The following is a 25,914-nucleotide window of genomic DNA, read 5'->3' on the forward strand; positions in this document are numbered from 1 at the left end:
TATTTTGTCTCAACGTTAGATTTGGCCCTATGTGCGCGTGACAGACAACTGTGGAAAAACTAGCTCCGACTGGGAAAAATCATTTTGAACAGTCATCCAACTCGGAATTCCAAGTCGGAAACTCGGACCGACGTCATGATTTTTTTCAAAGTTCCCATGCCGTGTTCAAAACTACTGGGAATTCTAAAAAAATACGAGGTCAAATCATGAAGTCAGAGATCTTCAGGTCAGAAAGTCAGAGCTCTAGAAAGAGTAGAAAGATGCCAGAGTTCCCGAGTTGGAATTACGAGTTGGATTACCATTCAAATAGTTTTTTCCCGGGTTCCCAGTTGTTTAGAACGCACTGAAGTCGGCCCAGTTCCAAGTTGTTCTGAACGCGTCACCAAATGTCTTGAAAGCACCAAAGGTAATGTCAAAGTAGCAAACACAGTACAGTATGAAGATAGACTTAAACTGCTTCTACAATAGAAATCCCCAATCACACTTGTAGGCGGTGTCATGGTGACATTGGCTAGCTGAACTCATGCATAGAAATACGTCATCAGGTCTAACGGGGTCATGGCTAGAAGGGATCCAGTTTTTGTCAAACTAACGTCAGATTTGATGCTTCATAGCAGGGAAGGAGAATTAACATCTTGAGTTAGGAGAATAGTTTAAGGTTAGGAAAAGGGTTAGGTTCGACATTAATTTGACAAAAGCTAGATCCCTTCGAGCCATGACGGTCGTATCTCGCCGACCTGCGCATGTGCATGTCGTCAAATCAAAGGCACTTCCGATTTCAAGTTGTTTTTGATCAAAATGAAAACATGTCAGTTTGTCACTTTCACGAGGTTGGAGCAATAACATGTTCAACTACTTAAGACATTGTATCAAATCTAATTTGTGCCTTTAGATTTCGAGAAAATTAATAAAAGATTAAAGATTTTTTCACGTCTCTCATGGACTTCTGTTTGGCATTGATGGATTCTGTATAATTGGATCATGGACTTTCTGTTCGATCGAGTCATACGGGTGAGGGTGAGGTCAGAATTGTCAATGTGGTTTGATGTGAACAGTGTACTCCTCATGGAAGTGTGGTTAGTCCAGTGTTGTTCACCCTGATGATAGATTACATATTTGAGGGGGGACAGGGAGTGGGTGTGGCCTTGTATGCCGTTGATGGCATTGAGGGCTGTATGGAAGAGAGGTGGGAATGTGAAATATGTGATGACAAATTTACAAGAAGCTGTGGGAGTTGTGGAAGATTTGTCTCTAGCATGGGGGGTTAGGATGTTGTGGATTTTTTATTTTATTTTATTTCACCTTTATTTAACCAGGTAGGCTAGTTGAGAACAAGTTCTCATTTACAACTGCGACATGGCAATGATGATAGAGAGACATGAAACAGGCCCATGTGATGAGTGTTTAGTGGAGAAAATGGTGGAGCATGTGTTGATATTTTGTGAACTGTATGACTTAGATAGGGAGAGATTGTGTGTAAGGGTTAGAGAGGCTGGACAGGGTTGGGGTTTGGGTGGTGTAGTGGGGGGGTGGGGGTGGGAGGGAAGTGTTGTCTGGGGCTCAATTTCACTTTTTTTGGAGGAACAGGACTAATGAAGATCATTTAATGTATATAGTTAGGCCGTAACTGGCCTCACACTCCAGTACAGTAGGTGGTGGTGTATGTCTTAACGATGGATGTGATACAAGAGTTGATGTTGTTAGAGGGGTTACATCCTGCCTGGACCTCACAATGGCTTCGTACTCTATTGCATCTATGTGTGAATGGAATGGAATTAATGATTCTACTGTTGGAAGCGATCATTTCCCAATTTGCTGTACCATGAACTGTGATGTTACTATTCCAGGTAGGGTACCATTCAGAAGATGGTGATCGTTGCTTAAAGTCTGTTGGACAGTTGTCTTTAGAGAGGCCTCTGTAACCTCTGATTTTGAGTGCTGCAAGTGTATATGTACCAGTGAGTGAAGTGGGTGAGAAAGGGAAGGGGGTTCCTTGGTGTACTGAAGAGTGCACAGCAGCTATTCAAGACAGTAATAGGGCTTACAGAGTGTTGCATAGGAATATTACTCCTGAGAATCTAGTTGATTTCCAAAGGAAGATAGCTTTAGTACGCAGGGTCATTAAGTCTGTCAAGAGAAATGCTTGGAGACAGTTCTGCTCTACAATGGGCAGGGGTACTGAGCTGGGGGGTGTATGGTCTATGTTGAAGAAAATGACTGAAAGAAGCAAGTCAACTTGCATTCCAGTTTTGGTTGTGGGTCAAAAAATGGCCGTAACTGATAAAGCAAAAGCTGACTTGTTGGGGAAGACATTTGCTAGGGTACATAGTGGGGTTACTTTGGATCAAGTATATAAGCAACGCAGGTGTGAGATTTTAAATGCTCATGTTAATAAGAAAAGGGATACTGCTGACTCTTCTTTGGATACTGATTTTACTGTATATGAGATGCGTTCAGCCTTTAGGCTGTGGGATATACTGCCCCAGGTCATGATTGGTTGTGCCATGTAATGTTTTAGCATCTACCTGATGAGGTCATACATGTTCTTCTAGGATTATTTAATAAGATTTGGAGACCTGGTAAGGACTCTTCATGAGCGGACAGTTATAGACCAATACCTCTAACCTGTGTAAACTGATGGAAAAGACGACAGTCAATAGACAGTCATATTTCCTGGAACATAGAGGTTTATTGAGTCAATCTCAAAGTGGATTCCGTGAAGGTTGTTCTACTTTGGATGGATTAGTAAAGGTGAGTAATGAAGTTGAAAAATCTCTGATCACAAAGGAAGTAATGGCTACTGTCTTTTTTTCACATTGAAAAGGCTTATGACACTACAGTATGTGGAGAGAAAGCCTACTGATTAAGACGGAAAGACTTGGTATTGGTGGGAGATTATATAACTGGGTTTTGACCTACTAATTCAAACGCTCTTTTTGAGTTAAAATCAATTTTATCTGATGCCTATGGAGTTGACAATGGTACTCCTCAAGGCAGTGCTATCAGTCCAATTTCATAATGTTCAACATTATGATTAAAGATGTGTTTTTGAATGTAGGTAGGGGGCTTTCCTATATGCTGATGATGGACCTATTTGGAAGAGGGGAAGGAATGTCTCTCATGTGATCAAATCTATACAACAAGCTATAGTGGATGTTGAAAGATGGTCGATTGACTGGGGTTTTAAATTGTCAGTGGCAAAGACGTGTTTTATGTTCTCGAAGAAGAAGAAAGTTGCTGATAATATACAGTTGTTTCTGTATGGACAGCCTATGGGGAGAGTTAAGGACAAATGTTTGGGTCTATGGTTCAATGAGCGATATACATGGGAAAATCATGTCCTAAATGTTTAAACAAAGTGTAAGAAGGTAGTGAATCTTATGCACTCGGTCTCTTGTTACGAATGGGGTGCTGACAGACAATTGATTACAGGTGTATAGTTTATGAACAGCGTTGAAGACTTGGCTTCAGAGCTGGGCAGAATCCACTTTGTAGATTTAAGGATATGTATTGGTGCATTTAAATCAACATCTGTATGTGCCTTACTACTGGAGGCAGGTGAGATGTCTTTGGATATACGGTATAAAAATGGGTTAGGTTATTGGGTTAGGTTGAAAAGCTGTGAGGTTGAGCATCCCACTGCTACTGTTCTAGATGACTGTTGGGAATATACTAGTAGACAAGGCAGTGGTTTTGGTTGGACAGTTGGAAAGCTTGCTAATGAGAGTGGTTTGAGGTAGTTAGAGGTTGGCCCTTCTGTAGTGATAGGGAATGTGCATCCATGGTTACTCCCTGATCATGTTGTTGATCTAACCTTGGTAGAGAAAGTAAAGATTGGTCAGAGGTCAGTGATATAGGGAAACTGGTTGACAATTACATTGGTAGAAGTTTTTATGCTTTTCACAGATGGATCCAAAGACCCAGATAGTGCGCACACAGGAGCAGGCGTTTACATTCCTGAATTTGATGTGCAGATATGTAGAAGGCTAACAGAAGGACGAACTATCAGTATACTCAGTTAAGATTTAGACATTTCTCCAAAAAGTACGATCTTTGTCTCCATGTGCAGTTGCAAACCGTAGTCTGGCTTATTATGGCGGATTTGGAGCAGTGGCTTCTTCCTTTCTGCGCGGCCTTTCAGGTTATGCCGATATAGGACTCGTTTTACTGTGGATATAGATACTTTTGTACCTGTTTCCTCCAGCATCTTCACAAGGTCCTTTGCTGTTGTTCTGGGATTGATTTGCACTTTTCACACCAAAGTACGTTCTTCTCTAGGAGACAGAACGTGTCTCCTTCCTGAGCGGTATGACGGCTGCGTGGTCCCCTGGTGTTTATACTTGCATACTATTGTTTTTACAGATGAACGTGGTACCTTCAGGCATTTGGAAATTACTCCCAAGGATGAACCAGACTTGTGGAGGTCTACAATTTTTTTTCTGAGGTCTTGGCTGATTTCTTTAGATTTTCCCATGATGTCAAGCAAAGAGGGACTGAGTTTGAAGGTAGGCCTTGAAATATATCCACAGGTACACCTCCAATTGACTCAAATGATGTCAATTAGCCTATCAGAAGATTCTAAAACCATGACATAATTTTCTGGAATTTTCCAAGCTGTATAAAGGCATAGTCAACTTAGTGTATGTAAACTTCTGACCCACTGGAATTGTGATACAGTGAAATAATCTGTCTGTAAACAATTGTTGGAAAAAATACTTGTCATGTCATGCACAAAGTAGATCTCCTAACCGACTTGCCAAAACTGGTTTGTTAACAAGAAATTTATGGAGTGGTTGAAAAACTAGTTTTAATGACTCCAACCTAAGTGTATGTAAACTTCAGACTTCAACTGTACATATGAGATGAGTAATGCAAGATATGTAAACATTATTAAAGTGGCATTATTAAAGTGATCCATTTATTAAAGTGGCCAATGACTTCAAGTTTGTATGTACTGTAGGCTGCAGCCTCTCTGTGTTAGTGATGGTTGTTTAACAGTCTGATGGCCTTGATATAGAAGCTGTTTTTCAGTCTCTCGGTCCCCGCTTTGATGCAGCTGCATTGACTCGCCTTCTGGTTGTTAGCGGGGTGAACAGGCAGTGGCTCGGGTGGTTGTTGTCCTTGATGTGACATCGGATGCTGCAAGTGTCCTGGAGGGCAAGTAGCTTGCCCCCGGTGATGCGTTGTGCAGACCGCACCACCCTCTGGAGAGCCTTGCAGTTGTGGGCGGTGCAGTTGCCGTACTAGGTGGTGATACATCCCAACAGGATGCTCTCAATTGTGCATCTGTAAAAGTTTGTGAGGATGTTAGGTAACAAAACAAATTTCTTCAGCCTCCTGTCTGTCTGGGTGGACCATTTCAGTTTGTCTGATGTGTATGCTGAGGAACTTAAAACGTTCCACCTTCTCCACTGCTGTCCCATCGATGTGGATAAGGGGGTGCTCCCTCTGCTGTTTCCTGAAGTCCACAATCATCTCCTTTGTTTTGTTGACGTTGAGTGAGAGGTTGTTTTCCTGACACCACACTCACTTCGAGTGCCCTCACCTCCTCCCAGTAGGCTGTCTCGTCATTGCTGGTAATCAAGCCCACTACTGTTGTGTCATCTGCAAACCTGATGATTGAGTTGATGGCGTGCATGGCCACGCAGTCATGGGTGAACAGGGAGTACAGGAGGGGTCTGAGCACGCACCCTTTTGGGGCCCCAGTTTTGAGGATCAGTGAAGTGGAGATGTAGTTTCCTACCTTCACCACCTGGGGGCAGTTACCAATTATTTTGGTAACCAGTTTATAATAGCAATAAGGCACCTCGGGGGTTTGTGGTGCATAAGAACAGCCCTTAGCCGTGGTATATTGGCCATATACCACCCCCCGTGCCTTATTGCTCAATTGTACCACTTGTCAGGTAGACTCGTTAATCAACTGTAATGCATTTGTCTGTGTTACAGTGAGGCTGCACCTGCAGAGGAGCCAGATGAGCTAAGGTAGTTGTCTATTATTACGAAGCTTCAGGCAAACCAGTTCCTCCTTCTATGCTTCCAGTGTGAAAAAAAGAAAAACATATTTACACTGAATTTAGAGACTACAGTACTATAAAGCTGTTTTTCTGGCTTTACAGCCAACATCAGAGACTGTGGATAGATGGAGTCAGGTCTAGTGCTTAAACAAAACAGATGAATACCCACTTAGAGTTGGCTTTAAAGCTTAACCCTAATGGATCAGTTCTTCCTCTTTCTGTGCCGTGTTAGACAGGGCCTCCTTGGAGTGGATTTAGCTGTTTGTTTCAATGTATCACACTCCACAGTCACCTGGGTAGAGTGTGTCACCTGGGTAAACTACCTTTACTTCATGCTAGGATCCCTTCCAATTTGGCTCTAAAGTGTAACTGTTAATGAGCTGATGCCCCTCTGTTTCAGGAACACATCCCCACATACCAGAGTAATACTGGACTGTACTGAATGAAATACTTATGGTAGAGAAATTAAAATTAAATTCTCTGGTAACAGCTTTGGTGTACATCCCTGCAGTCAGCATGCCAATTGCAAACTCCGACGAAACTTGAGGCATCTGTGGCATTGTGTTGTGGGACAAAACCGCACAAGGTCCACCTGTGTAATGATCATGAAATCAGCTTCTTGATATGCCACACCTGTCAGGTGGATGAATTATTTTGGCAAAGGAGAAATGCTAACTAACAGGGATTGTAAACACATTTGTGCACAAAATTTGAGACAAATAAGCATTTTGTGTATATGGAACATTTCTGGGATGTTTTATTTTAGCTCATGAAATATTGGACCAACACTTTACATGTTGCATTTATATTTATATTTTTGTACAGTATAGATGAGGTAATGCGCTGAGAGCGCACACGATGACAGACTTTATAGTTACTTTGCACTCTAGTTTCCCTCTTGACATGTTCTGAATCAGACCGTCTCCATACCACTGTAAAGGTCCACCTCATCTTGATTCAGAACAGTTGTAAAGCTACTGGGCTGTGGAGGCAGTGGAAAGGTGGGGTAATCATCAGTGGAGGTGGGCTCTGGCACATTGAGAGTCTGATATGTCAAGGCAGATCACTATACTGCGAGGGTACACTTTGGCTGATGTGCTGGAGTTCATGAATGTGCTTCCAATGTCAGAGAGGTTCTTAAGGCTTTGTGCAAATTCTTCGCAAGGCAGGGGGAGTGGTACTGGGCAGTAGAGGTCACTTACAATCCCTCACCTGAGCACACCTTCTTTACAGAGGGACATGTCCTTTCAGCAAATTAAAAATCATTGTTGACTGACTGCAGCAGCAGTAATATGCGTTCGACTAAAACAAACCCAATGAATATAGTTGGTCACAAATGTTTGATCTTCAACAGAATTTAAAACATCAATCAACATGTCTCAATAAAAATTGTATAGCCAGAAGTAAAGAAAAGAGTGGGAGTCTGTACCTGAATTTAAAGGGTGGCTGAAGCCAGTAATTGGGGATGATTGTCAGGCATACTGTGCGTACTGCAGATCAGACATGCTTGCAAAAATGTATGACATCAAAAAACATTATGCAACAGCAAAGCATATAAATAAATTAAAACCGTACAACCCCACAACGCAGTCTACATTACCACAGTTGGTTAAAAAAGTGGATGACTGCAAAAGCGCAGAAGCTACTATGGCAATGGCCACTGCAGAGCATTGTTCGCTGCTAGCATGCAACCATTTAGGTATATGGCTTGCAAAGCTGCCTTTTCAGATTCTGTGGCAGCAACAAACTTCCAAATACACTGCACCAAGTGCACAGAAATGATTAGGGGAGTACTGGCTCCTTATTTTCTCAAAAGGGTAACATCAGATGTGGGGATGAGAAGTTCAGTCTCCTTTTGGATGAGTCCACTGATGGCAGTGTCTCGAAATACCTGTGTGTGGTGATTCGGTATTTCAGTGTTTCCTAATGGAGAAACATCCATCTGTTTAGGTGGGACTCAACTCAAAATACAGTTGAATTTTGGAATGAAGTCAATAACTACACGGACTCTTCCGGGTCAAATCCATTTGAAAAACTGTGCAAAGCTACACTCGCTGTCCTCTCCTTGCCACACTAAAATAAGTAGGTTGAACGGCTGTTCAGCCTAATGAGTGTGGTCGAGTCAAAATTAACAAATAGAATGTCACTGCACTCTCTCAACTCCATTCTCCTGGTGCGGTATGGACTGAAGTGGCTGGTGATACCTGTTACCAGCATAAACTACCGAGTAAAGTTCTGCATCAGTTTGGCACCATAGCAGCATACAGGTTTAAAACTTCTTGCGGATCATTGGGACGCTAGCGTCCCATCTGGCCAACATCCGGTGAAATTGCAGAGAGCGAAATTCAAATAAAATTACTATAAATATTTAACTTTCATGAAATCACAAGTGCAATACATCAAAATAAATCTTAACTTGTTGTTAATCCAGCTGCCATGTCAGATTTCAAAATGCTTTACGGTGAAAGCAAACCATGCGATTATCTGAGGACAGCGCCCAGCACACAAATGCATAACAAATCATTTTCAACCAGGCAGTTGCGACACGAAAGTCAGAAATAGTGATATAATATATGCCTTACCTTTGAAGATCTTCTTCTGTTGGCACTCCAAACGGTCCCAGTTACATTACAAATGATCCTTTTGTTTGATAAAGTCCTTCTTTATATCCTTTAAAACTCAGTTTAGCTGGAGCGCTTCAGTCAATAATCCACTCGGTTTCCTCCTTAAAAATGCATACAAAATTAATCCCAAACGTTACCAATAAACTTATCCAAACAAGTCGATCAACGTTTATAATCAAACCTTAGGTACCCTAATATGCAAATACACGATCAATTAACTACCAATACACTGCTTAAAACTATAATGTTCAGAATGTAGTTAAAAATAAAATAATAAAATGTAATTGTGCAATAATGTGTTATTGTTCAATAATTCAATGTGTTGTTTAAAAATAAAAATGTGATCATATAAAAATGTGTTGTGTTTATATTACTTTTACAAATAAAAATATATGATAATAAGCAAACAAATCTAAACTAACAAATGTCAAATCATATTGTTTTCCGAGATGGCCAGTCAATTTGAGTAACGTTATTGTGTATTCTACGTAATGACGCAGTTTTACGTTATTACATAATGACGTCATCACGCAATGACATCACAACGCCATTTTGCAACTTTTAGCAACAAATCGACCTGCCTCTAGCAACTTCCCCTGAAAATGAGTTGGCAACACTGCTCTCAGGTGAAAGGTCCACCTGAAAGCACAGCAGCAAAAAGGCATGTCGAGCAACAAAAGTAAAGCTGACATCAGGTTAGCCAAAGTAGATATAGATCAACGTTGTCACAGTTGGATATGAAAGATGTTTATGCACATATAATGGATTTTCAAGAGAGTTAATTATGATAGTAATCAAACACCAATGTAAAAATGTATTTGGGGGTAGATGTGTATCTCCACACATTACTTTATAAAGTACTGACCAAATATAGGCTATAACACGACCTATAACACGAACGTCTAGTAACCCAAAGGTTGCGTGTTTGAATCTCATCACTGACCACTTTAGCATTTTAGCTAATTAGCAACTTTGCAACAACTTACTATTTGTTTGCTACTTTGCAACTACTTAGCATGTTAGCTAACACTTCCCCAAACCTTAATCCGTTAACCTAACTCCTAACTAACCCTTGGCTCCTGAGTGGCTCAGCGGTCTAAGGCACTGCATCTCAGTGCAAGAGGTGATCGCTATAGTACCGGGTTTGAATCCTGGCTGTATCACACCGTGATTGGGAGTCCAATAGGACGGTGCACAATTGGCCCAGTGTCATCTGGGTTTCACTGGAGTAGGTTGTCATTGTAACTGATTTGCCTAGTTAAATAAAGGTAAAAAAAAAAAGAAGCTAATTTTAGCATTAGCCACCTAGCTAATGTTAGCCACAACAAATTGGAATTTGTAACATATTGTACAAATTGTAATTCGTAACAGATCATTTTAAATGGATGACGGACATCCACAAATTAATACTTGTGGTGAATTCAAGACAACTGGGGGGAAAAACAGGTCAAAAACTAGGTCAAAGTCGAAGCTCTAGAAAGATGTCAGAGTATCCGAGTTGGATGAACGTTCTAAATTATTTTTCCCATAAGGAGCTTGTTCCCAGTTGTCTTGAAAGCACTGAAGTCAGATAATTCAGACAAGTTGTTTTGAATGTGGCAGTACCATACGAATGTAACATATCATACTATAATTTACATTTACTATGTTACGTCTACCCCTTTGTCAAGGTTGCAGCCAGCCAGCATAGAATAGGGCTAATGACTTATAACGTGAGCTAATATCTGTTTAGCCCAGGTCCCAAGTCCCCTGTGCTCGAGTCCAAGTCCGAGTCACCAATGGTTGAGTCACAAGTCCCTATGACTAGTCCAATATCCAAGTGCTCGAGTTTTGGTTCAAATACTCAAGTCTGAGTCACTGGGTCCACATTAACTCAAAATAAAGTTATTTATCCAGTCAGAGATAGTGTTGTGGCAAGAGGGACTTAGTCAACAAATTGTTTGCTATCCCTTATCCTTTCTTTCTGTGCCACCAAATGTGCCACCAAAAACATTCTCAAACATTGCAGATAGAAATTCCATGAATAGAGCTGACATTCAATAGTGTGCAATTCAGGGCGTTCCTGCATGTGGGCATTCCTGTATCCCATTGGTTTTTGCATGAACCGAGAAAACCGTGCCCGACAGGTGGAGGCGAAGGACACTGTCTACCAGTCGCCCCCGCCTCCAGCTAGCACAGCAGGAGGGAGGGAGGCTGGAGCGACACGTGTGTTAGTTAACTAGCTAGCTTGCTTGTTAGGGACACCATGCGTCGCCACCCTCTCCCGCCTGCTGTGTACTGGACTAGCTGGCTAAACTAGCACACAGTCTCCTTTTCTACCGCCTGCCAAACACTTGCCCTCGCAGTCGTTAACAGAACTGTGGGAAAACAGTGTCTTACAGCCGGGGACAAAGGACAATGTCTACCGGTGTAAGGCTAACTAGCTACCATTGTCACCCCCTCCCCTTCTTCTGTTGGATTTAGTTTATCAATTCACCAATAGAAGTATTAAGAGGGGTTCCTGCAGATGCAGGAATGCCAACATGCAGGAACGCCCGGAATTACAGGCCACAATTGCACCCTTCTCACGTTATTCCTTATTCAGTATGTTCTACATAGCATATTTCTATCTGAACGTTCCAAAATACTGCATCCCGCTGAACGCGGCACGTTGTTGACTGAACAAGGTGTAGCCTTAACAAATGGTTAATTTTCATCATAGGTACACTTAAACTATGACAGACAAAATGAGAAGAAAAAAAATCCAGGAAATCACATTGTAGGATTTTTTATGAATTTATTTGCAAATTCATGAAAAATCCTACAATGTGATTTTCTGGATTTTTTTTCTCATTTTGTCTGTCATAGTTGAAGTGTACCTATGATGAAAATTACAGGCCTCTCTCATATTTTTAAGTGGGAGAACTTGCACAATTGGTGGCTGACTAAATACTTTTTGCCCCACTGTATTTCAAGGCCTACCTTCAAACTCAGTGCCTCTTTGCTTGACATCATGGGAAAATCAAAGGAAATCAGCCAAGACCTCAGAAAAAAATTGCAGACCTCCACAAGTATGGTTCATCCTTGGGAGCAATTTCCAAATGCCTGAAGGTACCACGTTCATCTGTACAAACAATAGTACGCAAGTATAAACACCATGGGACCATGCAGCCGTCATACCGCTCAGGAAGGAGACACGTTCTGTCTCCTAGAGATGAACGTACTTTGGTGTGAAAAGTGCAAATCAATCCCAGAACAACAGCAAAGGACCTTGTGAAGATGCTGGAGGAAACAGGTACAAAGTATCTATATCCACAGTAAAACAAGTCCTATATCGACATAACCTGAAAGGCTGCTCAGCAAGGAAGAAACCACAGCTCCAAATCCGTCATAAAAAAGCCAGACTAAATCAAATCAAATGTATTTATATAGCCCTTCGTACATCGGCTGATATCTCAAAGTGCTGTACAGAAACCCAGCCTAAAATCCCAAACAGCAAGCAATGCAGGTGTAGAAGCATGGTGGCTAGGAAAAACTCCCTAGAAAGGCCAAAACCTAGGAAGAAACCTAGAGAAGAACCAGGCTATGTGGGGTGGCCAGTCCTCTTCTGGCTGTGGCTCCAAATGGACAATGAACCCAAGCATACTTCTAAATTGTGGCAAAATGGCTTAAGGACAACAAAGTCAAGGAGGCCTACAAACCTGACCAGCTGTCAGGAGGAATGGGCCAAAATTCACCCAACTTATTGTGGGAAGCTTGAGGAAGGCTACCTGAAACAACATTTGACCCAAGTTAAACAATTTAAAGGCAATGCTACCAAATACTAATTGAGTGTATGTTAACTTCTGACCCACTGGGAATGTGATGAAATAAATAAAAGCTGAAATAAATCATTCTCTCTACTATTATTCTGACATTTCATATTCTTAAAATAAATTGGTGATCCTAACTGACCCAAAACATGGAATTTTTTACTGGGATTGAATGTCAGGAATTGTGAAAAACTTTAAATGTATTTGGCTAAGGTGTACGTAAACTTCTGACTTCAACTGTATATACCTACCTACCTGTACTCAAACTGGTGGCTGCTGTTAATGTGTCACTGAGAGAGAGAGAGAGAGAGAGAGAGAGAGAGAGAGAGAGAGAGAGAGAGAGAGAGAGAGAGAGAGAGAAAAAAAAAACACAAGACACCTGCCAGTCTAGAAAAGCAACCCAGGTGGTAACAACGGCTGCATTCCCCAGATCTGTATATTTGCTCTGGAAGGGTTCTATTCTCTGACTAGGGACAAAAGGAAAGTTAGTTTGTTATTGTTGACCATTATTGTGTGGATTTGAGGGAGTGATGTCAGACTTTCCAGATAATGTGGCCACTGAGACCAGCTCAACCCAGTCCCAACAGGGAGGGTCCAGCTTTCAGCTTGCCAGTATTTCCATGGACCTGGGCTTGATCAAGAGCATTCCTGGAATCCTGATGTTGGCTGAGATAGTGAGTGACAAATACCAGTTTCACCTTTGTATTTACTTTATCCATCATCAAATCAAGTTTATCGGTCACGTACACAGATTTGCAGTTGTTATCGCAGGTGCAGCTTGTGTTTCTAGTTCCAACAGTGCAGTAAACCTAGCAATAAATGTTTTTGTCTTCTGTACCCAGTTCATTTTTCCTTCTTTTTCTGTCCTACTCCTCATCTTCTAGGCCAATCTATATCTATGTATCTTTTCAGAATCCCTGTTTTCCTCTATCTTATTGTTTTGTATGGGCTTGAGTTATACCTAGTGGTTGCTAAGAGTTGTAGTAATGGACACACACTGGGACATTAATCAGGTGACAGCTTGTTTTATTTGAACATAACATAAATTAAGAATTGTTTTATGCAAAACGTCCTGTGTCTTGAATATGTTTTATGTTTACATATTTACATAATGTATTGATAATTAACAGTACATTCAGAGAGTCATATATAAAGCACATATTTCAATATGATGCCACTCCCTTTGAACCTGTAGTACATGTGACTGACCCGGCTAGGTGGGTCACTGCAATAGGCTTTATTTCAGACCCTTCATAGCCATTTCAATAATTACATGAGAAAGAAATATCAGGACTCACACTGTTCCACTTGAGTATAGTGGTACATACTTGTTAAATGTGTGTGTCAAACAGCCATTACCCATGATTATAGACATCTCATAACACAAGACATCACATTCCTACTATAATTGAGCATTACCAATAACATTAATATGAATTGCTGGACCCTGTGATGGTATTGTTCAATCATGTCAACTCAGCCAGATATTTTGAACCCTGATGATTTTGTGAGCCCATATCTTGGATCTTCTATATTCATTATAGGTTTACTGCAGTTGACTGTTAACAGTTCACGGATATACGCCCACACACCCTACACAAAACCAGGCAGGTACACTCAAACACACACACCTTAAATTGACACAACTTAAACAAACCTGCCTTAGGCCTCAGATTTACTCCTAATAAAGCCTTTCACAATACCAGTCTGTCCTGAGCGAAGAGAATTTAATCGAGGGACTACCTGAAAAGGGGTTAGTTTGAAAAACATTTGTTTAGGAAGTGATCATGCTAAATTAAGTCATATACTGTATGAAAGTAGAAATTATCCTGAATGTAGGCCTATACTTTGGCAATATTATGTCCTCGTGTACACTGTAGACAAACGTAGGCCTACATGACAGTACACTGTAGTCCTTTCCAGCTGACAATGACCAAAAGCGACCTATTTTGCCTCACGGGTGGAATGTTATTAATATTTCTCCGAATTTCATAATTAAGATTTCTTTATTTAAGCTGATGAAAACCTGGTGTTTCAATGTCAAACAGTTTTGTTATATTTCAATCTTCTGTGATGTGTAGAAAGTGTAATATTGGTATGCAAACTCAAAATTGAATACATTTCAACTCTATATCCGACATGGTACAGGTGTCTTCTTTTATTTAAGCTCATAACCATGTGTGTGAGGTGTATACTTCTGTTTTGAAGTAGATTTGTTAAAGACTACTGGGGTGGCAGGGTAGCCTAGTGGTTAGAGCTTTGGACTAGTAACTGGAAGGTTGAAAGCTCAAACCCCGAGCTGACAAGGTACAAATCTGTCGTTCTGAACAGTTAACCCACTGTTCCTAGCCTGTCATTGAAAATAAGAATTTTTCTTAACTGACTTGCCTAGTTAAATAAAGGTAAAATAAAAAAAATTAAAAGACTACTAAGAATCACTCTGTTTGGCCCTCACTAATTTAGCCCACTGCAGTAAAAGGTTAAAGCTTTAATATTAGATATTTGTGTGTATATTAACACGTTCACACTCCTCTGAAACTCAATAGTGAGAGGAGAAAAAGTAATTGACAATTTATGAGATATATCAATGTTTTGCTCTGTGCCCTGGCCAATGTTGGTGAGTGTCCTAATCCACTAACCTCTGGTGTGATTGCTGACCTGACCTCAGCGTTATCTATATTTTATGGCACCCGATGTTTCATTATTAATACATTCGATGTGACAAAACTTCATGGAAGTAGATTTATGCAAATATTGAAAAAACAGAACAACTATTAAAACTCAATTCATTTGAATGTTGTCATATTGAGTGGTTAAAGTTAGAGGTATGAGAGGTATGACAATATGAGAGGGTATAAGAATGAGGATGTTATGCTTACCATTATCAATCTTTGACACGTTTACCAGGTATGTGGGTTAACCTGCAGATCAAAACTTGATCCTGTTTGATTCTGTTTGCCCTCCTGATCTTGTCTAGGGTACTAAGTAATACTGTCAAGGTTATTTGACAGAACTATTATATTCCTGTCTGTGCTGCTGATTAATGCTCAGTGGGTAGTGTAGATTACTACCAGGTATTCTACACTGCTCTTCAAGAGGACACTGACTTGATCTGGCGTGAAGACTTGGATTAGAGACTCAATAGAAGGTTCACCTGTTCAAATGTCAGCTAAATGTTTGTGAACATGTACCTTGTTCTGTCTCACTCTCCTCAGGGTCTGGGCCTGCTGCAATGGGCTCTAATTGCCAGTGCCTCCTCCCTTATTCCTGCCTATGGCTGGGTGATGTTTGTAGCCGTTACACTGTGGCTGCTCACCATTATCCTCTTCTTCATGCTCTTCTTTGGCGCCTATCACAAACTCAGCTCTGTGCCCTGGCCAATGTTGGTGAGTGTCCTAATCCACTAACCTCTGGTGTGATTGCTGACCTGACCTCAGGCTTATGTCGAAGTGGGTTGTTCTATGAAAATTGTGGCTTTTTTAACAGCTTTATGTATTTTGGTATTTTTACTACATTAAATAAAACAAAAATGCTTGTGTTGCTTTTTTGTCACTAGCGTTACCTATATTTTAATGACGATTCAGGCTTTACAGAATGTAATTTGACTATTTCATTTCCATATATAATCAAAGACATAAAGCGTTAATAATAATATTAAGAAATGTTTTTGATTAGTAATAATTGACATTAAAGAAAATAAAAATAATTAAAATAATAACACCAGTGACGGTAACACCAGTGACGACAACACCAGTGACAAATCTGTGTATATAATGGCGCCGAAGTAGATGGCTGCCGTTTTACGATCCCGTAACCAATTCCAAATCAAATCAAATCAAAGTTTATTTGTCACGTGCGCTGAATACAACAGGTGTAGACCTTACAGTGAAATGCTTACTTACAGGCTCTAACCAAAAGTGCAAAAAAGGTATTAGGTGAACAATAGGTAGGTAAAGAAATAAAACAACAGTAAAAAGGCAGGCTATATACAGTAGCGAGGCTATAAAAGTAGCGAGGCTACATACAGACACCGGTTAGTCAGGCTGATTGAGGTAGTATGTACATGTAGATATGGTTAAAGTGACTATGCATATATGATGAACAGAGAGTAGCAGTAGCGTAAAAGAGGCGTTGGCAGGTGGTGGGTGGGACACAATGCAGAAAGCCCGGTTAGCCACTGTGCGGGAGCACTGGTTGGTCGGCCCAATTGAGGTAGGGGTGGCAGGGGTCTTTGACCATTTTTAGGGCCTTCCTCTGACACCGCCTGGTGTAGAGGTCCTGGATGGCAGGCAGCTTAGCTCCAGTGATGTACTGGGCCGTACGCACTACCCTCTGTTGCCGTACCAGGCAGTGATGCAACCAGTCAGGATGCTCTCGATGTGGCAGCTGTTGAACCTTTTGAGGATCTCAGGACCCATGTTATAGCAATAGCAATTGTGCTATTGTGTATATATTTTTTGTGTTATTTCTAACTTATTTTGTATATAAGGTGTCTTATGACCGAAAAGAGCTTCTTGATATCAGGGCAGTAATTATTCACCCCGTACTGGAGGAATTCTTCTTCTTCATGGAGTCGGACTGGAAGGATTACCTTTGGATGCCTGACAGGGCCCTCATCCCCATCATTCGCAGGAGGAAAAGATGGAGATATCGGGGACGAAAGTCCGAATACCTTGTCACCGAGAGGGTCATTTACCTTTACCATCGGTTCTATTAGCTAACGTACAATCAATCGATAATAAAATAGACAAACTACGAGCACGTATATCCTACTAACGGTACATTAAAATCTGTCATATCTTATGTTTCACCGAGTCGTGGCTGAACGACGACATGATTAACATGCAGCTGGCAGGTTTTAAGCTTTTTCGGCAGGGTAGAACAGCGACCTCTGGTAAGACAAGGGGCGGCGGCCTACGTATATTTGTAAACAACATCTGGTGTTGTTCTCTAGGTTTTGCTCGTCTGAGGTAGAGTATCTCATGATAAGCTGTAGACCACACTATTTACATCTATATTTTTCGTAGCTGTCTATATACCACCGCAGACTGATGCTGGCACTAAGACCACACTCAATGAGCTGTATACAGCTATAAGCAAACAGGAAAATGCTCATCCAGAGGGGGCACTCCTAGTGGCCGGGGACTTTAATGCAGGGAAACTCAAATCCGTTTTACCTCATTTCTAACAGTGTTAAATGTGCAACCAGAGGGAAAAAACTCTAGACCAACTTTACTCCACACACAGAGACGTATACAAAGCACTCCCTCGTTCTCAATTTGGAAAATTTGACCATAACTATATCCTCCTAATTCCTGCTTACAAGCAAAAACTAAAGCAGGAAGCGCCAGTTACTCGGTCAACAAGAAAGTAGTCAGATGAAGCAGATTACTGTTTTTGCTAGCACATACTGGAATATGTTACGGGATTCTCATTTCTAACAGTGTTAAATGTGCAACCAGAGGGAAAAAACTCTAGACAAACTTTACTCCACACACAGAGACGTATACAAAGCACTCCCTCGTTCTCAATTTGGAAAATTTGGCCATAACTATATCCTCCTAATTCCTGTTTACAAGCAAAAACTAAAGCAGGAAGCACCAGTTACTCGGTCAACAAGAAAGTAGTCAGATGAAGCAGATGACTGTTTTTGCTAGCACATACTGGAATATGTTCCGGGATTCTTCCGATGGCATGGAGGAGTACACCACATCAGTCACTGGCTTCATCAATAAGTGCATCGATTACGTCGTCCCCACAGTGACTGCACGTACACACCCACACCAGAAGCCATGGATTACAGGCAACATCCGAACTGAGCTAAAGGGTAGAGCTGCCGCATTCAAGGAGCGGGACTCTAACCCGGAAGCTTATAAGAAATCCCGCTATGCCCTCCGACAAACCATCAAACAGGCAAAGTGTCAATACAGGACTAAGATTGAATCGTACTACACCGGCTTCGACGCTCGTTGGATGTAGCAGGGCTTGCAAACTATTACAGACTACAAAGGGAAGCACAGCTGCGAACTGACCAGTGACACGAACCTACCAGACAAGCTAAATTACTTCTATGTTCGCTTCAAGGCAAATAACATTCACAAGGCCGCAGGGCCAGACGGATTACCAGGACGTGTACTCTGAGCATGCGCTGACCAACTGGCAACTGTCTTCACTGACATTTTCAACCTGTCCTTGACTGAGTCTGTAATACCAACATGTTTCAAGCAGACCACCATAATCCCTGTGCCCAAGAACACTAAGGCAACCTGCCTAAATGACTACCGACCCGTAGCACTCACGTCTGTGGCCATGAAGTGCTTTGAAAGGCTGGTCATGGCTCACATCAACACAATTATCCCAGAAACCCAAGACCCACTCCAATTTGCATACCGCCTCAACAGATCCACAGATGATGCAATCTCTATTGCACTCAACACTTCCCTTTCCCACCTGGACAAAAGGAACACCTATGTGAGAATGCTATTCATTGATTACAGCTCAGCGTTCAACACCATAGTGCTCTCAAAGCTCATCACTAAGCTAAGAACCCTGGGACTAAACACCTCCCTCTGCAACTGGATCCTGGACTTCCTGATGTGCCGCCCCCAGGTGGTAAGGGTAGGGAACAACACATCCACCACGCTTATCCTCAACACGGGGGCCTGTCTGTGGTGAGTGCTCAGTCCCCTCCTGTACTCCCTGTTCACTCATGACTGCATGGCCAGGCACGACTCCAACACTATCATCAAGTTTGCCGATGACACAACAGGGGTAGGCCTGATTACCGACAACGATGAGACAGCCTATAGGGAGGAGGTCAGCGACCTGGCAGTGTGGTGCCAGGACAACAACCTCTCCCTCAATGTGATCAAGACAAAGGAGATGATTGTGCTCCCATTCTCATCGACAGGGCTGTAGTGGAACAGGTTGAGAGCTTCAAGTTCCTTGGTGTCCACATCATCAAAAAACGATCATGGTCCAAACACACTAAGACAGTCGTGAAGAGGGCACGACAAAGCCTATTCCCCATCAGGAGACTGAAAATATTTGGCATGGGTCCTCAGATCCTCAAACGATTCTACAGCTGCATCATCGAGAGCATCCTGACTGGTTGCATCACTGCCTGGTATGGCAACTGCTCGGCCTCAGACCGCAAGGCACTACAGAGGGTAGTGCGTACAGCTCAGTACATCACTGGGGCCAAGCTTCCTGCCATCCAGGACCTCTATACCAGGTGGTGTCAGAGTAAGGCCCTAAAAATTGTCAAAGACTCCAGCCACCCTAGACATCGACTCTTCTCTCTGCTACCGCACGGCAAGCGGTACCGGAGCGCCAAGTGTTGGTACCAAAAGGCTTCTTAACAGCTTCTACCCCTAAGCCATAAGATTCCTTCCACTTGTTTTCATTTGTTTTCTTAAAACTTCTTAAAGCATTGTTGGTTAGGGCTTCTGTGTAAGCATTTCACTCTAAGGTCTACACACCTATTGTATTCGGCACATAAACATTTGATTTGATTTGAAATATATTTGATTAGATTAGATTTTTGCAATATAACTGTCTGACATATGTTTCATTAACAATAAAACACTTCAATTAAAACTTAAACAAATATCTGCCTTTTTAAAATTGTTTTTCCTGGTGGTTAAGGCAGGGGACAGGAAAGTCACCATTGTCGTAGAATGACCCGTGTCGTCTCTGCTATGCTGCATTTTTGCTATACATTCATTTCAAAGTTATTTTGTAATAGTTATTCAATGTAAAGTAACTTTGAAATAAAATTTAGGCTGTATTCATCAACATCTGTTTTCTATCTTGTAGGTTATGGTGTATAATGCTATGGCAACCGTTTTGTACCTCACAGCATTTCTGGCCAATGCTGCATCAGTCGCTCCTTACATTTCAACATACTTCTACGGCCATATGGCAGCTGCTGCGGTAAGTCTAGAACAGACAACTTAATATCTACAGATATACAAAGACATGCAGACACTAGACTGAAACATAGGCACATGTAGGCTAGCTTACTTGTTAATTGGTTGACCAGTTCTGATCAGTTGATGAGCGACAGAAACACATGAGAAGCCCTTGTTTAAACAAGCACTCCCTTACATAGGGCCACATAGATTGAGAATGAGTACATTACGTTTGATACTTGCACATTTTCGTATAGTCACAAGATAACCTTCAACAGGATGTGCTGATATCTATGTTCTGGGTAGGATGAATAGAAAACACAAAAGTGTGTTTCTGGCCCTTCCACTTTCTGGCACTCCTAAATGTTTGACTAAAGAGGCAGGACTGATGTGTCATGTGCACACCTGACTGTGACAGGTTCAAAGATAAAGAGAGAGGGAGCTAGAAAAAATGTAAGGTAGATGTGCTTTTATGGTGTGGTCTCTCTCCATGGCAATCCTGGCCAGAGTCCATTTGCTATTTACAATGAGGCACATGACCAAGCCCGTTGATCTTCCTGGGAGGAACAAGCCAGTCACCATAACGTTGGCCCTGTTGCACAAGACCCAGGGCTATTAGAGTATATCTAACAGGGTTTGTCAACAGTAATTGCTCCTGTAAGTCGCTCTGGATAAGAGTGTCTGCTAAATTACTAACATGTTAATGTTTCACCATGCATACATATGTAGGATCTTAATTTGAGCCAGTTTGATACAGCAGGAAAATAATCCTACTGCAACAGGAAATGTGAATTATTATTATTATTATAAGAATTGACATTTTTTTCTGGGGTTGATACATTTTTCGGAAGAAAAACAAAATCTAAATGGATATTAAAAACTTCACAAGCCTTTTTACACCTCAAATACACTACAGTTCTCCTACAACAAAGTGATCAAATTAAGATCCTACATCATAGCGTGTTCAAAGACTTGTATCTCCTTCCTTTCACAACCCAGGAAAACAGTAGCCAGGTGACTCTAGCCAATAAAGATTTTCCTCCTATTTTCACAAACATCACAGTTTGATGTAGGTCAGGGATCAGTATTTATGTGTATGTAGATCAAATATTTTATTTTTGCTTTGGGGAGAATGTAGCTACAATATACAGTACCAGTCAATAGTTTGGACACATCTACTCATTCAAGGGTTTTTCTATTTTTACTATTTTCTACAGAATACTAGTGAAGACATCAAAACTATGAAATAACACATATGGAATCATGTAGTAATGAAAAAAGTGTTAAATGTTTTATTTAAGATTCTTCAAAGTAGTCACCCTTTGCCTTGATGACAGCTTTGCGCACACTGCATTCTTTCAACCAGCTTCGTGGGGTGGTTGCCTGGAATGCGTTTCAATTAACAGGTGTGGCTTGTTAAAAGTTAATTTGTGTAATTTCTTTCCTTCTTAATTAATGCATTTGAGCCAATCAATTGTTTTGAGACTAGGTAGGGGTGGTATACAGAAGATATCCCTATTTGGTAAAAGACTAAAAATTATGGCAAGAACAGCTCAAATAAGCAAAGAGAAACGACAGTCCATCTTTACTTTAAGACATGAAGGTCAGTCAATCTGGAAAATGTCAAGAACTTTGAAAGTTTCTTCAAGTGCAGTCACAAAAACCATCAAGCACAATGATGAAACTGGCTCTCATGAGGACCGCCACAGGAAAGAAAGACCCAGAGTTACTTCTGCTGCAGAGGATAAGTTCATTAGAGTTACCAGCCTCAGAAATTTCAGCCCAAATAAATGCTTCACATAGTTCAAGTAACAGACACATTTCAACATCAACTGTTCAGAGGAGACTGCGTGAATCAGGTCTTCGTGGTTAAATTGCTGCAAAGAAACCACTACTAAAGGACACCAACAATAAGAAAAGACTTGCTTGGGCCAAGAAACACGAGCAATGGACATTAGACCAGTGGAAATTTGTCATTTGGTCTAATGAGTCCAAATTTGAGATTTTTTGTTCCAACCGACTTGTCTTTGTGAGACAGAGTAGGTGAACGGATGTCCTCCGCATGATTGGTTCCCACCATGATGCATGGAAGAGGAGGTGTGATGGTGTGGGGGTGCTTTGCTGGTGACACTGTCAGTGATTTATTTAGAATTTAAGGCACACTTAACCGGCATGGCTACCACAGCATTCTGCAGCGATACGCCATCCCATCTGGTTCGTACTTCGTGGGACTATCATTTGGTTTTCAACAGGACAATGACCCAACACACCTCCAGGCTGTGTAAGGGCTATTTGACCAAGAAGGAGAGTGATGGAGTGCTGCATCACATGACCTTGCCTCCACAATCACCCGGCCTCAACCCAATTGAGATGGTTTGGGATGAATTGAAGGAAAAGCAGCCAACAAGGGCTCAGCATATGTGGAAACTCCTTTAAGACTGTTAGAAAAGCATTCCAGGTCAAGCTGGTTGAGAGAATGTCAAGAGTGTGCGAAGCTGTCATCAAGGCAAAGGGTGGCTACTTGGAAGAATCTCAGATATAAAATATATTTGGATTTGTATGTGAATCAATCCATATGTGTTATTTGTTCTGATGTTTTCACTATTATTCTACAATGTAGAAAAAATAAAGAAAAACCCTTGAATGAGTAGGTGTGTCCAAACTTTTAACTGGTACTGTATGTTTGTGTCATTTTTGTTGCAAGGCATATGGCATGACAACAAATGATGACAGAGGAGTTGGCTACAGCCCAAAGAGATCTGGCACCTAGTACTGGCAGCCTGCCTGCATATCATCAACATCGCTAGTCAAAGATTCAACAATCTCAATTAACTGACATTCGAGGAAGAATAATTAGCGCAGGCATGTACTGTATCTTATGATAATAACATTCTTCTCTCATCTGATTGTCTCTTACTATGTGTTTGTCTCTTGTTCAGTTTTTTGGCATTGTGGTGACTTTGTTATATGGAGCCAGCACCTTCTTTTCCTATTTGGCATGGAAGGGGGATGGAGGTAATGCAGCCAGCAACTCTGGTCCTGCATAGGACTACTCTACTATCTGTCCTGATAAACCCTCTCCATACAGAGAGACTTGGACAGTGTGAACCGAACAGTGTGACAAGTAGAGGAGATTCCAAACCTGTTCATCAAAGGACGAGTGTTTTTATATATGGTATACTTTTTTTAAAGAAGCAGGACATCAATAGCCTTTTTTATGTCAATATGTTGACTGGAGTGAAGATTGGAAGCATTTTGCAGACCCTTACAAAGTGTGTTGCTATGGTAACCCTACCACTGCACATCCATCAGTACACTCACTCATCATGACTCACTCACATACATGCTCCCATACATAACATAACCACTATGATCACATACTGTAGGAAAGTGTAATGAATGATACATCTATTTATACTGTAATAAAGGAGGTAGGTAGCCTAGAGGTTAAGTGTGTTGGGCCAGTAACCGAAAGGTCGCTGTTTCGAATCCCTGATCCAACTAGGTGATAAATCGGCTGATGTGGGGGTGGTGATATGCAAAAAACAAATTTCTAATTCACATGTGTATAATACACATTTGTGTATGTGTGAAATAGGACAAATGTAAGCACCCACCTAATTATTATACTTGTAGATACACAGGAATCCCAATGGGTTACACGGTCTGTGTGCAACACACGTTCAGAAACATATTTTTATATATTATTTTTTTCACCATTGTGAAGACCAAGAGAATCATGTGTACTGTTTATCCATATCAGTACACCTTTTCAAATAAAGTAGATTGTGATTTTACAAAATTATTTCATGTCTTTATTTGAAACACTTATTTACAGGCAATGGGACACAAGACTATGTACAAACCAGTGAAATAAATACATTTAATTAAAACACTTAACATATTATTCTCAGTAAAGACTGCTACATACAGTGGGGAGAACAAGTATTACATACACTGCCGCTTTTGCAGGTTTTCCCTACTTACAAAGCATGTAGAGGTCTAATTTTTATCATAGGTACACTTCAACTGTGAGAGACGGAATCTAAAACAAAAATCCAGAAAATCACATTGTATGATTTTTAAGTAATTAATTAGCATTTTATTGCATGACATGTATTTGATCACCTAACAACCAGTAAGACTTCCGGCTCTCACAGACCTGTTAGTTTTTCTTTAAGAAGCCCTCCTGTTCTCCACTCATTACCTGTATTAACTGCACCTGTTTGAACTCATTACCTGTATTACACCTCATTACCTGTAAGACACCTGTCCACACACTCAATCAAACAGACTCCAACCTCTCCACAATGGCCAAGACCAGAGAGCTGTGTAAGGGCATCAGGGATAAAATTGTAGGCCTGCACAAGGCTGGGATGGGCTACAGGACAATAGGCAAGCAGCTTGGTGAGAAGGCAACAACTGTTGGCGCAATTATTAGAAAATAGAAGAAATTCAAGATGACGGTCAATCACCCTCGGTCTGGGGCTCCATGCAAGATCTCACCTAGTGGGGCATCAATGATCACGAGGAAGGTGAGGGATCAGCCCAGAACTACACAGCAGGACCTGGTCAATGACCTGAAGAGAGCTGGGACCACAGTCTCAAAGAAAACCATTACTAACACACTACGCCGTCATGGATTAAGTTCCTGCAGCGCACGCAAGGTCCCCCTGCTCAAGCCAGCGCATGTCCAGGCCCGTCTGAAGTTTGCTAATGACCATCTGGATGATCCAGAGGAGGAATGGGAGAAGGTCATGTGGTCTGATGAGACAAAAATAGCTTTTTGGTCTAAACTCCACTCGCTGTGTTTGGAGGAAGAAGGATGAGTACAACACCAAGAACACCATCCCAACCGTGAAGCATGGAGGTGGAAACATCATTCTTTGAGGATGCTTTTCTGCAAAGGGGACAGGACGACTGCACCGTATTGAGGGGAGGATGGATGGGGCCATGTATCGTGAGATCTTGGCCAACAACCTCCTTCCCTCAGTAAGAGCATTGAAGATGGGTCGTGGCTGGGTCTTCCAGCATGACAATGACCCGAAACTCACAGCCAGGGCAACTAAGGAGTGGCTCCGTAAGAAGCATCTCAAAGTCCTGGAGTGGCCTAGCCAGTCTCCAGACCTGAACCCAATAGAACCCAATAGAAAATCTTTGGAGGGAGCTGAAAGTCCGTATTGCCCAGCGACAGCCCCGAAACCTGAATGATCTGGAGAAGGTCTGTATGGAGGAGTGGGCCAAAATCCCTGCTGCAGTGTGTGCAAACCTGGTCAAGAACTACAGGAAACGTATGTTCTCTGTAATTGCAAACAAAGGTTTCTGTGCCAAATATTAAGTTCTGCTTTTCTGATTTATCAAATACTTATGTCATGCAATAAAATGCAAATTAATTACTTAAGTCATACAATGGAATCTAAAACAAAAATCCAGAAAATCACATCTCTCACAGTTGAAGTGTACCTATGATAAAAATTACAAACCTCTACATGCTTTGTAAGTAGGAAAACCTGCTAAATCTGCAGCGTATCAAATACTTGTTCTCCCCACTGTAGGACAAATGTTGTACTAA

At 41.4% G+C, this 25,914-nt stretch overlaps 1 protein-coding gene across 1 annotated transcript; it reads left to right on the plus strand.

Moving 5' to 3' along the window:
* Window positions 1–12,798: 12,798 nt before the first annotated feature.
* On the plus strand, window positions 12,799–24,147 carry pllp (plasmolipin). Its single transcript, XM_029634167.2, has 4 exons — window positions 12,799–13,103; window positions 15,645–15,815; window positions 20,248–20,364; window positions 23,282–24,147. Exons 1-4 carry the CDS (start codon window positions 12,960–12,962, stop codon window positions 23,387–23,389), a joined length of 540 nt encoding a protein of 179 aa, XP_029490027.1. The 5' UTR covers window positions 12,799–12,959; the 3' UTR covers window positions 23,390–24,147.
* Window positions 24,148–25,914: the final 1,767 nt, after the last annotated feature.

Source organism: Oncorhynchus nerka, linkage group LG25, assembly GCF_034236695.1.
Source record: "Oncorhynchus nerka isolate Pitt River linkage group LG25, Oner_Uvic_2.0, whole genome shotgun sequence".
Lineage (NCBI taxonomy): Eukaryota > Metazoa > Chordata > Actinopteri > Salmoniformes > Salmonidae > Oncorhynchus > Oncorhynchus nerka.